Source organism: Polyodon spathula, chromosome 2 (genome assembly GCF_017654505.1).
Source record: "Polyodon spathula isolate WHYD16114869_AA chromosome 2, ASM1765450v1, whole genome shotgun sequence".
Taxonomy (NCBI): domain Eukaryota; kingdom Metazoa; phylum Chordata; class Actinopteri; order Acipenseriformes; family Polyodontidae; genus Polyodon; species Polyodon spathula.
The window spans coordinates 11870252-11886985 of NC_054535.1; the positions used below are offsets into that span (position 1 = coordinate 11870252).

At 39.0% G+C, this 16734-nt stretch overlaps 1 protein-coding gene across 1 annotated transcript; it reads left to right on the plus strand.

The window, feature by feature from the left end:
• The first annotated feature begins 201 nt into the window (after positions 1 to 201).
• LOC121330163 (wolframin-like) lies at positions 202 to 13944 on the plus strand. Its single transcript, XM_041276475.1, has 8 exons — positions 202 to 316; positions 1230 to 1468; positions 6126 to 6202; positions 8655 to 8799; positions 9937 to 10107; positions 10635 to 10721; positions 11020 to 11168; positions 11432 to 13944. The coding sequence occupies exons 2-8, from the start codon at positions 1363 to 1365 to the stop codon at positions 13229 to 13231; spliced, it is 2535 nt and encodes an 844-aa protein (XP_041132409.1). The 5' UTR covers positions 202 to 316; positions 1230 to 1362; the 3' UTR covers positions 13232 to 13944.
• The last annotated feature ends 2790 nt before the right edge of the window (positions 13945 to 16734 follow it).

The following is a 16734-nucleotide window of genomic DNA, read 5'->3' on the forward strand; positions in this document are numbered from 1 at the left end:
AAGCAAAAATAATGATTAGCCATGACTTTAGTATTGCGCTGCCTCTTTATCCAAACCAATCATAAGACAAAATGTTATCATGTTTCCAGATTGACACTTCCTTGAGCATTCACGTAAAGGAATATCGTAGGCGGGGAAAAAAAATCATGTAAATACACCAATCAGATTAGAGCAGAGGAGGGTTTATGTTGATGAGGGTTTGTCTGATACTGATGTTATTACTGCAGTGTTTGGGAGCTTTCAAGTTTGTGTTAATGGAGGAATGAACAGGAAAGACATCGCTTTGCATAGATCTGTAAATCTTTTATTTACCAGCGTAAGTAAATAATATATTTGCATCGCTAGATAAAGAGTGATTTAGGTGTGAGATTTACCAAGGTTGTGGAATCATGTTTTAAAAAAATTACACTTCAATTAAATTACAAACTTTCTCTATTTTCTGACGAGGCGTGATTAACAATACCTATGCTCTGCCTATTATTTCTGTCTTGTTATACAGTATTAAAAGCCACATCACAAGGAAGGCGATGAAAACATTTTAGTAAGGTTCGTCTCCCATGTTGCGTCTTCTCTCTGGGCGTGTGCAGTGCCGCACTGTTTTGTTGCCAGTGGCATGTAGCAATTTAATAGGCCGACAGACTGATGTTACAGAATGAGAAAGACATTTTCCCAGTGTCAGTCATGTTAATCAATGATTTTATTAGTATTAACTTTCTTGTTTACATCTATAAAGTGGAATCTGTTGGTCAGCCAGTTTGTTTTCTTCCCTGTTTTAAAAGACGCAGTTCCCTGTTCTTTACTGCACTAAAGGAACTTTACCGTAGACCTGTGTATAGCAGGTCTATGAAAAGATACCATTCAAAACAGCAGACCAGTATGCAATGTACTGTATACTGCCTGGGGCCAGTAAAAAGACAGAACCATTTAATTAGGTACCCTAGGCTTGTCTAGTTAGGCAAGGGCTAATCAAAAGCATGTTACAGCTTGAGAATCACCACAGTTTGCATCAGTCACTTATTTGGATAATCTAAAATAAACAGATTTCAACAAGTTGACATCCCTACCGTTGGAGGCCTAGGAAATCAATGTGTACAAACAAGTTAAAGAAAAAATGGAACAGTGTTCTGTATTCCTTTTTGAAGTAAAGGTTGAGTGATGTCAACAGCAGCACCAGCCCTTAAATGTCCCCACCTATGACTAATCTAATTCTCTGTCTGCTTGTTTTTCAGCTGAGATGGATGCCAGTCCCCCATCCCTGGTCCCACAGCCCCCACCTGTGCCCCTCCCCCTCCCCCTCCCCCTCCCCCTCAGCCGGGCAGGTCCCAGTTGAATGTGGGTAGTGCCTTCGTAGCTTCTACTGCCATGCGGGAGGAGAAAATGAAAAGTGAAACATCTGCATCTGGCGACTTCTTCTCCCGATCCTCCGATGGCATCTCTTCGGTTGGCGGGACATCGTCTGAAGAAGCCGGTAAGCAGGATTTTCCAGGAAATACTGTGCAAGGCTGGGGCTGTGCTGAACTGATGATCCGCAGTTGCTGCTACAAATAAAATATATTGACAGTTATTTTAAAGTACCCATACTGTAGATATATTGGAATTTTAGGTTACATGCACAGTTGCGAATGAGGCTCTCAGTTCTTTCAAACATTTATAGGTTTAGCGATGCATGCCCTACTACCTACCCTGGGACTAGCTTCATGCGGTGTGTGTCTGATATTATTACTCTAATCTTCTTATTTGGTTTGGTATATTAGTTGTAGCCTTACTTTTGTTATTGTACTATTAAATGCCCTTTCAGAAAGGTTGCCCTATTGTTAGTATGTATGTGTGTATGTATGTATATATATATATATATATATATATATATATATATATATATATATATATAAAATAAGATATATTTTATGTGCATACACAATATGTCATTCATATGTCCCAGTATTTAATCATTTTAAAATTAACTTTCACAGAATTTCACAATGAATCTGTCTCACTGTTGCATGAGCAAACCACAGTAATGTATTGCACAATCCAAAGCTATATTAAAACAAAGTTAAAGTACAACTTTATTAGTCAATTTAATTTGTAAGTACAAATATTGTCGTTTTATAAAGTACATTGTCTACAAACTCATTTGTTTCCTATCAGTTATAATGTCAGACTAGCTTACCACCCACCCATAAGAGAATGGATTTCTTCCAAACTATCATTATACTATCAGACTATTACAGTACTTCTAAATCTCCCTTTTCTTTAAAACAGAAGGATCCCACAATCCCCCCCAGTTACCTTTTGACGCACAGCAAGAATTTCCGAGGTTGGCCAGGTTGAAATGCTCTTTTGATTTCAGCTAGCCGTGGCCAGCCGAAGCTTGTAGCGCTGGGCTTCCCAACTCAGGTCCTGGGGACCCACTGTCTTCTGGTTCCAACTGATAACTTGGTTACTTAACTAGACCCTTAATTGAACGAATACCTTGCTTAATTAGAGCTTTTTACTTGTTTTCAGCTCTTAAACGGTTACAGATTTCAAATTAGCAGTTGGAATGAAAACCAGAACACATGTGGGGGTCCGCCCGAGGACCAGGGTTTGGAAGCCCTGTTGTAGCGCCAGGCAGTAGAAACGAGGCATTAACGAAATGCCCTGAAAACTTAACAATGAAAACCAATTTAATTGAAGCAATAAGCTTAATTAAGCAACACAGCAAGTACAGTGGCAAATGGACAAAACCACGCATGGGTAAATCAATGATTTTAGAATTGAGAATATTACAGTTGTCACACTGTATTGAACTTACAGATTAATAGAAGTTCCCGCGTACAGTCTTTGCTTTTGACATGTAATAATTAGTATGTCATGTGTACGTTGTCTCTCTTTATTATGAGACATTTCCTATTGTTGAGCAATCATAGCCCAAAACTGCTTAAGATGACATCTCTTGCATTAAGAAACACCCTGCTCATTACATATTAATTTTTTTACCTCTAGGTTGCTACTAGTTTAAAGCGCAAATGGCTTTAGGCTGTTTGAACAGACTTTCTCATTTCAAGGTAATTCAATGTCTGACACTTAATTTTCTAAAGTAGCTCAAAGACAGATAGAGAAAATGAAACCTAACTGAGCAAAAGAGCCCAGAACCTGTCAGAATGATTGCGAACATCATAAATATTGCCAGGTTGTTTGAGCTACTAGCGTACCCGATTCATGATGCTCTTCGCTCTGATTTCCAGTGGCAGGAGATATGTATGCATGTCACATACTTGTTGTAAGGAAAGAACTGAAAAAAGAAACTCCTGCCCCCACTCACAATTACACTTCAGGATGCTGGCAGAGGTGAACCGTCCCAATTTCCATTTCATATTCAATTCAGTTACTAAAAATGTATATTGGTGCGATCACTTTCAAAACTACACATGCTCAGACCGAAAGTGTGAAGTGTTATACCCAGAGAATGTTCAATGTAAACTCTTTATAATAGCACAAAGAAAACTAATCATGTGACCATCGTGTGCTAGAGATGTCAACGTAGGGGTGAGACATTGTGGTATTGCTGCAAAAAGGAACCCTTTAAATACAGCAGTGCTCCAGACCTCTTTGTTTGAGGATGCATGAGCATTGCATTTGTGCATTTATTTTTAAAAAAGAACTGTAGGCTAAGTGGTGTTTTGAAGACTTGCATTTTGGCTGTGTCCCATGTTGTCATGGGTTATAAATTAACTGGGCAATACATTTCTCGCAGTGTCAGGATTGCAGTGTACCACTATCACATTCCCAATTTTAACAGTAGGTTATATTCCAAAGCCGTTGCCTTTTGCCATCGCAGTAGAAAATGGCAGATCCCCCACACCACAACTCGATTGTTTTAAGACATATCATGATTCCTGCAGTTTTATTTTTCATTTAAAAGACATCAACAGCCAGAGAAATACCAACTGAGTAATGTGTGAGTAATAATTTAATGTACTTGTATGATTAATAATTTTCCTACCCCATTGTTGGATTCAGACTCAGATATTGTCTTCCTGAGTGACATGAGCTGAGAGCTGGATTGGATCCCCCATACATGTCTTTTGTGTGGTTAATAAACCTGTGTGAAAAGAAGCCAGGACACTAGAACAGTTTTATTTTATTCATCAAAACATATTGAAAATAAATTATTAAAATGCACTTGCTTGTTTTAACTGCAAACATGGAATACTTGTCAAAGCAGTTTGACTCCTTTCCTGAAATGTCAACCCCTCTCACGGTAAGTAAATAAACCAAACTAGCGTATTTGAGCAATTGGATTTATTCCTGTAGATCTTATTTTTGACCAATTGTCTTGTCCTAATTTAAAAAAAAAAAAAATAATTAAAGTTACAGTACCACCCATACTGAATCATAATACATTTTCATTTCAGCATGGAATGACTCTGGCACAAGAAAGGCAATCTGTGTATGCTGTGAAGAAGTCAGTCAATCAAGCCAGGCCTTTAGGACAAAATTATAATTTTCTTAACTGATTAAAGAGAGTTGCTTTCTGTTGGTTTTCAGAAGGATCTCCCCCCCCCCCCCCCCCCATGCCTTCACTTTGCTACCACATCCCTGCAGACCATTACAGTTTGTGGACAGCAAGTCTGTTTTCACGGGTGACTGAAATAACTATTACATCCTACAACCGTACCATATCATGTCCCTGTTGATTTCCACTTACTCTGTGCTTCCACACTGCATGCTCGATTAGTGGAATTGATTCTTCTGCTAGAAGTTCAGGTACATCATTGCATTGTGTTATCGCTAATACCTGTTCTCCACTGTACCGAGCCTGTACCGATCCTTCATGGTGTGGTCACCAGCCTGGGCTCTTTTTCCACTGCAGAGCCAAGCCATGGACTGTATTGTACTTTTCTCTCATCGCACTCGCTCGCTATGTTGTTTGTTGTTTGTACTGAGTGACTCAACGTAATGATGAAATTCCATAGTATGCTCGGATGTATTAAATTTGAATTTAAATCAAGGGAAGTAATGTTAAAACTTTACAATGCATTAGTAAGACCTCATCTAGAATAGGAGGCAATTTTTACACAGAGAATTGTGGGAGTCTGGAACCAGCTCCCCAGTAATGTTGTTGAAGCTGACACACTGGGATCCTTCAAGAAGCTGCTTGGTGAGATTCTGGGATTAATAAGCTACTAACAACCAAACAAGCAAGATGGGCCGACTGGCCTCCTTTCATTTTGTAACCTTTATATTCTTAACCACGCCTCTGGCTTGGCTTGGCTTGTAATTGGATTCAGATTTCTTGTGAGGCTGGAGCTTCACGGTTTGGTTCTCGCTCGGCTCGACAAATAGCCAGTGGAGAACCATCCGTACCCTTACAGTACTGAGCCCTCACGGGTCAGATGTGTCAGTGGAGAACCACCGTACCGTACTGAGCCCTCACAGGTCAGATGTGCCAGTGGACGAAGGGGTACAAGGTACCGGTACTGTGTCCTGAGGAGACTGATGACCCTTTAAGCAGGACAGGCAGTGTGTACAGTTTAAAACAAATTGCAGAATATGCTGTTCTTTCAACTGCATGCATTAGTAACATGTACTTACGCTGGCAACATGCACCCCCTTGCCACAGCTGTAAACTAAAAATGAGCGCTATCAGCATGACTGGTGTTTATGAACAGCATGCACAGAAAATGATAAAATAAGAGGAAGCCTAGGTGTGCAGATGAGTTGTTTGTACTACAATAAAGTCTATCAGAATGACTGATTTACAGGATGTAAAATAACTTCTGTAATGTAACATAGACGGACAGAGGTACAGACAGAGATATAGCCCCACAATCTGATCCTCAATACCCTTTGCTAAATAATGTTATAGTGAAGTTTCATCACAATTTAATAAGTGATTTCCATAAAGTTTCATCACAATTGGTTAGGTTTTCCTGATATATTGACATAAGGATCACCATCTGCACTTTATCTCTGTTGCTGGGAGGATAATTAACATACTTAAAGCGTGAATATGAGTAACATGTATTGTTTTTTAATATGTCTGAGACCGTGCTTGTGCAGTAATCAGGCCTCAGATTTCTGAAGTGCCAAAAATGAATTGTGTTTGACCTATCTGAATAGTGCTGTTTGTTTGTTTGTAGAAAAAGCAGAGCAAGAAATAAACTTCAAAGAACAGGAAGAGAGGGCTAAGGCTGGAGACTCAAAGGCCCAGGCTGTGGTAAGGCCTGTATTATTTTTTATTTTCTTTGCGTCTTTACTCTTGATGCTTGTGTATTTTAAAACTAATGTCTTATCACAGAGTTCATCAGTTTTCCTGTTAAAACATTGATTATGTGGTTAAACCGTTGAACCTAACCTAAGTCGGTATATAGAAGTAAGTCCTGGAGTTTATTTTGCATTTGTCTGGTTTTATTTTACTTGAAAGTAGGGCTGTGTTCGAAGGTTCATTCGCTAGCCAGGAATTCAAAGGTAGTTTTAAACCTTCGAAGGTTCGTCAGGTGGCATTCATTTCGCAGTGTGTGTGAATACTATAAATCACACATTAAATGTCACTTGCATGCAAAATTCAATCTTTTTTAATGTATAATGCATATTATGTAAACAAGTTATTGTATTAAAATCCACTACCTAATCATTATACATAGCAACTCTATATGGCGTGTATGGAGTAGGGTATAGTATGCCAAAGCACTGGGGCGGTACCTATTGGTTGTAGTGCCACAGTAAAATATGTACTGAATACCTAGTGTACAAGACAGTGTAAAACCAGTGCTGTTGGTGAATGTTTGAAACATACAAAGTAGTCTGTATGCTACAATTAATAATTTTAAGTTTGAAAACTGAGCACAGGCCGCTTCCAGGTCGTGTTATCCAGAGTCAGAACTTTAATTTCTTCATTCATTTGCTGTCTTGACAGCAAAGAGTTGTATAGCGTAAGCTGTATTGAAAAATGTCCTGAAACCCCTCTGCTTTTTTTTTTTTTTTGTTAAATGCCCAGACGACCAAAAAAGTTGAATGCAAACTGTATAAACGACTGTTGATGTATCATGGAGACGCATCCAGTCTCCAGGGTCACTTGACAAGCGTAGGTTATTATTATTAGTAGTTGTAGTAAAATGCGACTGTCCGATAACCTGCTTGGAACGGTGACTGTTAAATAAAGCTTTGTTTTGCTTAAGTCCGTTGCAGTTGGTCATGCTGCAATGCAAGTTTACTGTCTATATCAATTACGTGTAAATGTGTATTTTTATTTTAAATGATAAAAACATGATTACTGTTCTATATAACAGAATTTAAAATGCATGTGAATGTTTTATTCCAGTTATAATATGAATTACCTGTGAAATTAATAGGACTTTCAATGAAATATAAACAAGTAGCTATGGTGACGTCACCAGTAAATTAACTAGTACCACAGAAGGTTTGAACCTTCCTTCAAAGGTCAAAATGTACTCTTTGTTGCAGCCCTACTTGAAAGACCCCATTTGATATATTTAGGATTAACAATCATACAGTTCATAAAGTTGCTGAAACTGTTCTTTGAATACTGCAGATATACAAAGATTCCTGGTGCAGTTAATGGTACCACGTTGCAGTTGTCTGGCTGAATTGTTCTGTGTCAGGAACAATTTGGAGTTTGTAAAAAGAAAAGATGTTGTAGCTATCCCAAGTCATATGTCATGCTACAACAGCTAGACCAGCAGCAAGCTCAATTTGACAAGAAGTGCAGTTTGAGGGATTTTGTTTTGTCGTTTGACATTTGTACTCTGGTCTTTCTGGAAGAAATTCCCGGCTGCAGAGCATTGCTCATCTGTTTGTTTGTGTATTAAAGTGTGCACACAATGTGTCTGAAGTGGTTAGATAGACTAAGAAAAAACGCTGCTGTTAAAACTTAAAAGCATATTATTCTTTACTATATTTTATGTCCTGTTACAGAAGATTGCTATTTTAGAGCAAACAAACTCATTTAAAAAAAAAAAAAGCATTTTGTTGCTTGAGCAACTAGTAAACATTTTGTTAATCCTCTTAACTTGTGAAGTCTGATAGTCACTGTACCTGCAACACATACCAAAATAAAATACCAGCAATAATGCCAAGAAGCCTGTTTTCTTTCACAATTATAGACAAGCAAGCAAATGTCTTTTCATGTGAATGCCTGGATGTATTTCAATATTGCCTACAGTAAGCGACCTGTAACTCGGAAGCAAAATATTTCCACTGTGTGTATATTGTTTGAGAGAAAAGCACAATGATTTTATTGTAAGTATGTATTTTGTAATCGCATATCCTGCTTTTGATAATGTTAACTATATTGAAAGAGGAAGCGGGGAAAGCCCAGTGGTTTGAACCAGGAGATCATGTGTCCCATTCCCACCCTGACTGTTCTGTCACATTTCAACTGAAAGCTAAGGGATAACCAACCACAAGGGCCATTTCAGTCCAGGTCTTTGTTTTATGTACCTGTTAACCTTCACCATGGTTCTAAAGTTCTTAATTACTGGACTGAACGAGTTGGGCCTACCCTTGTAGAAATATACGAGAGGGCTTGTGCGGTGTTTGTTTCGCAGGTGTTTCTTCTGTTCATGCAGTCCAGATTAAAAGGTGCTGTGCGTATCCAGAGTAGTCGGCTCCTGCTGTTCGTATGTTTTATTTTGTTTTTGTTGTCGCAGGTTGGCAAGTATTACTTGCAGTTAGCAGAGCAGCAGGATGAGGAGTTGAACAATTGCAATGCAGTGAGCTGGCTGCTTCCAGCAGCAAAGCAAGGCCGGGGAGAGGCTGTTCAGCTGTTACGAGCATGCTTGGCTGAAAGAAAAGGTTTGTTTGCGCAAAAAAAACAAACGCGAATAGCTTTACAGTCTAGACATGCTCTTCTTGCTTCAAGGTTTAACTAGTGTAGAGTACGGAGAATGGCGTTCGGCTGAAAACGAAGTCTGTAAAGGTTTAAACATTGAAATCATAAACGGCAATAAAAATTGTAAACCAGTATTTTTAAACCTTTTTAATTTTTCTAAGGATTTCACATTGATTTTCAAAAGATTGATGCATTGCAAACAATTGTAATAAATACTGTATGTGGACTTCAATATAAAATTTGAAATAAATGCAGTACAAACAAAAAATACTGGAAATACAAAAAGTCTACTTTTTTATTGAATTTTAAATGGTGGTTTACCGTTTTTAAACAAAAACAACAAAAGGTTTTAAAGGTGTACTCTATTGGAATCTAGTGGGTTTGCAGCCCGGGTACTGCAACCTGCAAATATCAAAACCTTCATGTTCAAGGTTTTTAAAAAAATAAAATAAAGCAGTAGACATCAGTGGTAAGTAATGGGTTTGTTCTGGAGAGTCTGTCATTATTTCTAAAAGTATTAAAGCAATGTTTTATGTTCTCCAAGCAAGGAACTTGTCTTTGTCCTTGCCCTGCCTCTCCCTGTCTCCAGGTTATAAAATATTATAAAGACCCAAAATGTATGTTTAATGAAAACTAACTATGACCAAAAGTTTTGCATCACCCTATAGAATTAACTAATTTTGCTTTGTAAAGTCGAATGAAACCTGCTGAATAATGTTACGTTAACATATACCTACTGCTTTGTATTTACCATGTACTTGATGAAAAACTGACAGATTGAAAAATGTGACATTTCGAAACATGAAATACTGTTCTGCTGTTATGGCTTCTGGTAGACCTTGTTGTTCTTTGATTACGTGATTTTTTTAAAATAATAATAAAAAAAATCTAAAACTTGTCCATAGCTGTACATTTCTATTATATTGAATTATCGACATTTGAGAAAGTTGAGGAAACTTTTGAAATGATTTATGGTTTTGGTTGACCCACCCTATACAGGAAGTTGTATGCCAATAAATCTGAAAATGTTCCTTTCAGTAGAAAAACACTGCCTGCAAGCAGTATTGTTTTGAAGTATTCTGCTATTTTATTCGTGTTAGGCATCACCACAGAGAATGAAGAGGAAGTAAAGAAGCTGTGTTCAGAGTCTGAGTTTGAACGCACTGTGAGGAAAGCGGCGCTGGTCATGTACTGGAGGTTGAACCCTGAGAGGAAAAAGAAGGTAGCAGTGTCTGAAATGCTGGAAAATGTTGAGCAAGTCAATGCTGATGGTAAGTGTGTGTGAGTCAGATGTCGACTATAGAAACGTAAATGTGTAAATTGGCAGAATCTACTCATTCCATTCTAGTACCTTTGGCCAGATATTTGTTTAATTTTATATAGCTATAATGTTATTGGGGGACATGCAACCATGGCCTTTTCAAATACTGCTGACTGTAAAAATAATTACTGCAATATAATGTAGTGTACTGCGTACAGATTTTACAGCGCCATCTAGAAAATGAAATAAAAAATGTATTTCAGCAGCACCTATTCTTTAATTTGAAGCATAATGTTGTTAAGAACTTTTTAGTTTTAATTAACCCACTAAGGCTTTTAAAATGTTTTCATATTTCACTTAATAATTTGAAATACAAGATCTTAGAAAAATATTTTTCTAGCACATGCATATCCACATTTCCTAAGCTGTGCCAGCTTGAGTTGGATAAATTTTACATTGGAAAGTGAATTCTAAAGGAAAGAAACAAGCTGCTTTGTAAGATCTCATTGCCACTAAAGGGATTGTCTTTGTGTGCAGATGGTGTTGGAGCAGCTAAACCAGAGCCTGTACCGTCATCTCTCCAGAAGCAGAGAAGAGTCCTGGAGCGGCTTGTTAGTAGTGAATGTAAGTCTTTACATTTTGATGTGATGTGTCTTTAAAAAGCTTTTCATGTCCATAGTCCCATTCCCCAAAGAATTCCAAACATCCCCACACCCATACCACATCATTTATAGGTTAGCAATCAAGGATTTGCAAAAGAGGGATGTAAGCAACACTTGTGCTTTTAGGGGGAACATGTCCTGACATTTTCTTTTTCTTTTCTGTAAGGGATCAGTGGACAATGTTATGCAGTGAAAATATATTTATATTGTGATCTCAGCAGTAAGAAATAAATGTATTTGTTGTCTTGATATATTTTCAGCCAGCAAGTATGTTGCTCTAGAGGATTTTGTCGATATTACTAAAAAATATGCAATGGGCATTATCCCACCAAACCTGTTCACAAGCAGCAATGACAAAGACGACGAACTTGCAGGGAAGAATCCTGAAGACCTGCCCCTAAGGCAGAAGGTACCTTCAGTTTTAATAATACACTAGTGTTCTTAATACAAAAACTGCTTTATGTTCTTAATCAGTGTGAAACTTTACACATCTAGTTTACATTTTTTTCTAAATATATCTCATCATAAGATCTATACAACAAGGGTTTCATTAGAGAGGTTAAGTTTGTCTTCAGATATTATTACATTTAATAATCTGTTTTACCTGAAGTGCCAACCTTTAATGATTTCTGTACTGTAATATTTGATTTCCCTTGTTTTGTTTTTTTGTAGATTGTGAAATATCCACTTCATGCCATAATGGAGGTGAAAGAGCATCTTATTGACATAGCTTCCAAGGCTGGCATGCACTGGCTGAGTACCATCATCCCCACCCATCACATCAACGCTCTCATTTTCTTTTTCATCGTCAGCAATTTAACCATTGACTTTTTTGCCTTTGTTATCCCTCTGGTCATCTTCTACCTGTCCTTCATTTCCATGCTAATCTGCACTCTGAAGGTCTTCCAGAACAGCAAGGCCTGGGATAACTTCAGAACGCTGACCGACTTGCTGACCCGCTTCGAACCCAACCTCGACGTTGAGCAGGCTGAGACCAACTTCGGCTGGAACCATTTGGAACCGTACTTATATTTCATGCTTTCAGTCGTCTTTGTGATATTTTCTTTCCCCATTGCCAACAAAGAATGGATCCCCTGCTCAGAGCTTGCCACCATTGCCGTCTTCTTCACACTTGCAAGTTATATGAGTCTGAGCTCTTTCGTGGAAACCTACACGAGAAGAGCTCTGCTGATAGAAGTGGCCTCCTCTGTGTGTGCCATGAGCAGAAACCTTCCAGAAAGCTGGGCTTTCCTCCAGTTCTTTGGAAAAACCTTTGTGTCCATTCCTTTAGGCAATTTCATTGTTCTAAAACTGAGCATCCCATGCTTGCTTTACATGTACCTCTTCTACCTGTTCTTCAGAATGGCCCAGCCAAGGCAGTTTAAAGGCATCTATTGTTTCCTGGTTCCCTATATGGTGTGCTTCATGTGGTGTGAGTTTTCTGTGGTGCTGCTGCAGAATTCCACCGGCATTGGCCTCATCCGCGCCTCCATTGGGTATTTCCTTTTCTTGTTTGCGCTGCCGATCCTGATTCTGGGGTTTGCCGTCATGTTTGTTATCCAGTTTATTAAATGGTTTACCTCCCTGGAGTTTATCAAGATAGTTGTGACCTTGGCTCTGTGTGCCATTCCCATTTTTTTCCACCTGTGGACAAAGGCCAGAATTTCCGTGGTAGACGTGGTCAAATCCCTGACCAGAAGTTCCATCGTTAAACTTATTCTGGTGTGGGTCTCTGCTGTCATGTTGTTCTGTTGGATCTACGTGTATAGGTCTGAAGGGATGAAAGTATACAACTCCACCTTGACCTGGCAGCAGTATGGTTTCCTGTGTGGGCCAAATGCTTGGAAGGATGCCAACATGGCACGCACTCAGATTCTGTGCAGCCATCTGGAGGGTCACAGAGTTACCTGGACTGGGAGGTTTAAGTATGTGCGAGTTACAGAGATCGAGAACAGTGCTGAATCCACCATCAACCTGCTGCCCCTTATCGTCGGAGATTGGATGAGGTGCCTGTACGGTGAAATCTATCCAGCATGTGACCCCCAGAATGTTACTATAGAGGAGGATGAGCTGTGCCAACTCAAGTTCCTTACAAAACACGAGTGCCATCTGAAAAGGTTTGATCGCTACAAATTTGAAATCACTGTGGGCATGCCCTATAAAAATAAGACTATAGAGGAGGATGACGCCACCAAAGACATAGTCCTGAAGGCCAGCAATGAGTTTAAGAGAGTGCTGCTGACTCTGGGACACAGAAGCCTTGTGGAGTTCAGCACTGTCCTCGAGGGTCGGCTTGGCAGCAAATGGCCAGTGTTCGAACTCAAAGCCATCCGCTGCTTGAACTGCATGTCCACACTAGTTCCAGTTGGCAGGCAGTTCAAAATAGAGTACAACTGGAGGAGCACAGTGAAGACTGCATTAAAATTTGCGTTTGATTTCTTCTTTGATCCTTTCTTATCTGCAAAAGCATAGTGTTATGATATGGTATGCAGATTTAAGGTACTAGAGTGAGCTATTTCAGCACCTATATATTTCAAACTACTGTATATGTAAGCAATGTATTATTCCTCAACTTTGCATGGAGTTCAGTCTTACGTTAGCTGTGCCTTGTGTGGGACATCGGATTATTAAAGCAGTTCTTAGTTGCTGTAATTGGAATCGAACTGTTAAGATAAATTCGGAGAAGAATAGGAGAGCACATTCTTTAGTGTGCGTGGTGTTTTGTATGGTTTTTTTTTTTTTTTTTTTTTTTTTTAAATACCCACAGTATTAATAACATTTTGTTATAGCTTTGAGACACTTCGAGACAATCTTTACTGTAACTAGTACTGCTTTTGGTTTACCATGCAATACTACAGAGGGTTGGAGTTTTTTTTGGTGAAAGGTAAAGCGACAGAACTTTACTTCCTGTTGTGACTGATGTAAAATATTCTGAAACTGTAGAACATAATTTGTGTGCTTTATGCAAATGTTATAGAAATAAAGATTCTATTGGGCTAACTGTTACTATCTACAGTAATATAGTAATACATTTTTTTGTGTGTGTGTGAGGATGTCAAGACATAAAGCTTTACACTAAAAATAGTTTCATTTTCAGGGGGTTCCCGAGTAGCGCATCCAGTAAAGGTCGCTCTGCTTGAGTGCAGGATGCGCCCTATAGCCTGGACATCGCCGGTTCAAGTCTGGGCTATTCCACAGCCGACCGTGGACGGGAGTTCCCAGGAGGTGGCGCTCAATTGGCTGAGCGTCGCCGGGGGGAGTTAGGTCGGCCAGGGTGTCCTCAACTCGCCTCGCACCAACGACCCCTGTAGTCTGGTTGGGTGCCTATGGGCTTGCCTGTAAATTGCTTGAAAGCTGCGTTGTCCTCCGACGCTGTAGCTCCTGGGTGGCTGCATGGTGAATCCACAGTGTGTAAAAAAGCGGTTGGCTGACGACACCCGCTTCGGAGGACCGCGTGTGTTCATCTTTGCTGCTCCCGAGTCAGCACAGGGGTGGTAGCGGTGAGCTGAGCCTAAATACTATTTGGGCATTTCAAATTGGGAGAAAATAATAAATAATTGGCTACATTTATTTTTTCCTGAAAGAACTGCTAAAACGAACATAACACATACGGTTCTTGGGACCTGTACTGTATATTCTAATTTTGCGCTTGTAAAATAACTTACTTTAAACTTCTTTTCAGCTTTAATTGTATTTAAAATGATTACTTTATTCTACCAAAGTGCAGTAAATGTCAGCTTTGCTAAAATAACACTAGTGATGAAGAATAACTAGCAATTAACTGTTGCCCTGAGCAGCATTCAGATGACTCCTAATATGGTCTTTGTTTGTCACAATAAAAAGTGGATCTCTGGGAATTAATTATTCACTGTACTGAAATTGAACTTTTAAGTTGCTCAGTTGGAATGGTAACATCAAGAAAAGTAACACATACAGTTTGATAAATGTTACAGGGTTAATGCAAGACTAGCAAAGTAAGCCTCTAATGTAGTGTACTAGATGATATGTTTGTTGTACATCGTGAATGCCCAACAGTACAGTTCATGGCATTTGTTAGCTACAACCACTAACCAGGATATATTAAAGTTGTATACAAAAATGTAAATGTTGATGGTAACCAGGATTTGGTCTTCAAGATATTACTGTAGGTAGATCTCCCTGTAAGCTACTTGCTGTAATAAGGAATTAAGGTATATTGGAATTCCGATAATACCAAGCTAATGCTTTTGGGATCAGAAAGTCAGCTAAACAGTACAATCCCATGTGTTTATCCAGTGGACAGCTTCCTCAAGTGCTGGTTCATAGTCCTGTTGCAGATGAGTGCGATACGTCAGGTGCAGACCGCTATAAAAGCTGTGCAGCTTCACTCCGACCATGCAGCAAATGTTGATTATCCGACCCTATGCGTATGAGAAAAGGCTGTACGACTTTCCAAAAAAAAGTGGATGACGTGATTTCTGACCTGTCACACAGTTTGAAGTACGAACCAACCTTTACTTGCTGAAATGAGGAACTAATTTTTGACCCAGATCTTTAATTCGAACGGTATATTAGGATTGTAACCAAAGTGTAATTTCTTCACTTTTAGAAATATTACTAAAGTTAGATGCTTTCTTTCACTACAGGATGCTGAGAAATTGGTGCATGCCTTTGCATCACCTGTTTTCAGGTATCGCAAACTATGTCTTATCCCAGTTACAGCTTGTACAAATTGCTGCGGCCAGGGTTTTAACAAGAGCACAAAAAAAAAAAAAAAAATACCTATTCCCCTGAGCTAGCAGCCCTACATTGGCTCCTGGTGCAGTCTAGGGTGGATTTTATGGTCCTACTTTTAACCTATAAAGCCCTGAATGGTCCGGACCCATCATACTTAAGGGAAAATTTAGTCCCTTATTTCTGGGAGGCCTGTCCGATCCCAGGATGCTGGGCTGCTTGCTGTCCCAAGGGCTTTTAAGAAAAACACAGGTGGTAGAGCGTTCAGTTGTAGGGACCCCGCAATGCATCATGTACAACATCAAACAAGATTGTTTCCACTTGTACTTGTTTTTGTTTAAATAATTGGGTGGGGTGGGGTGATCTAGGGGAGAATTGGAATTGAGTTGCATATTTTATGTTTTAATTACCACTTGCTGAAGTGCCTTTTCATTTTTACTGCCATTCTGTAGGTCAGCTGATGCTAAACCTGCCTTATGATGTTTTTGTGCATGTATTGCCCTTACTGTATCTCCCCATTGTGAATAATAAATATTGACTTCTATGAACTGGTTGTGATTTTGTTTTTATAACACATGAACACATTTGCCAGGACTAATACAAGGTAGGGTTTTATTGAACACCTGGCATTTCGAGCTGCAGCGCTAACACTTCAATCTCATACATATATTCAGTTAGTTCTTGTTTGGATTTGTCTTTATCACTATGGGTTGTAGGGAAATATGCAAATAAAGCATTACAAGAGCCAATCAAATTGCGTGAAAGTTGCCTAACTGCTTCTACAGTTGCAGCATTTTAAAAGTCAAAATACAGTAGCTGCATACATGTTTTGCCCTTTTTGCGCTGTACTGATGAGCCCCAAAAAGGGTGAAACATGCGGCCACTATATTTTGACTTTTAAAACGCTTTGACTAGAAGCCGTTGGGCAACTTTCACATGATTTAATTGGCACTTGTAATGCTTAATTTGCATATTTCCCTACAACCCATTGTTTTTAAATACTGTTTTCATTCACCTTCACTCGAAAGCTACTTGTCTTTGTTACTATGAAAGCTTTGAGGCATAGAACAGAGTGTTGGAATGACATGAAGCTATGTACACGCTTTCAGAATGCTAGGGGAATGAAACATGCAACCTTGCACAAAAACTGACCAGCGAACTAGATCTATGAACATCATTATTTGCAATGTTAGGTAAACATTCTTCTAGTTAGAATCCCATAATTTTAGTAGAGTAATGTTGGAAGTTGTCAGGGTCAGTGA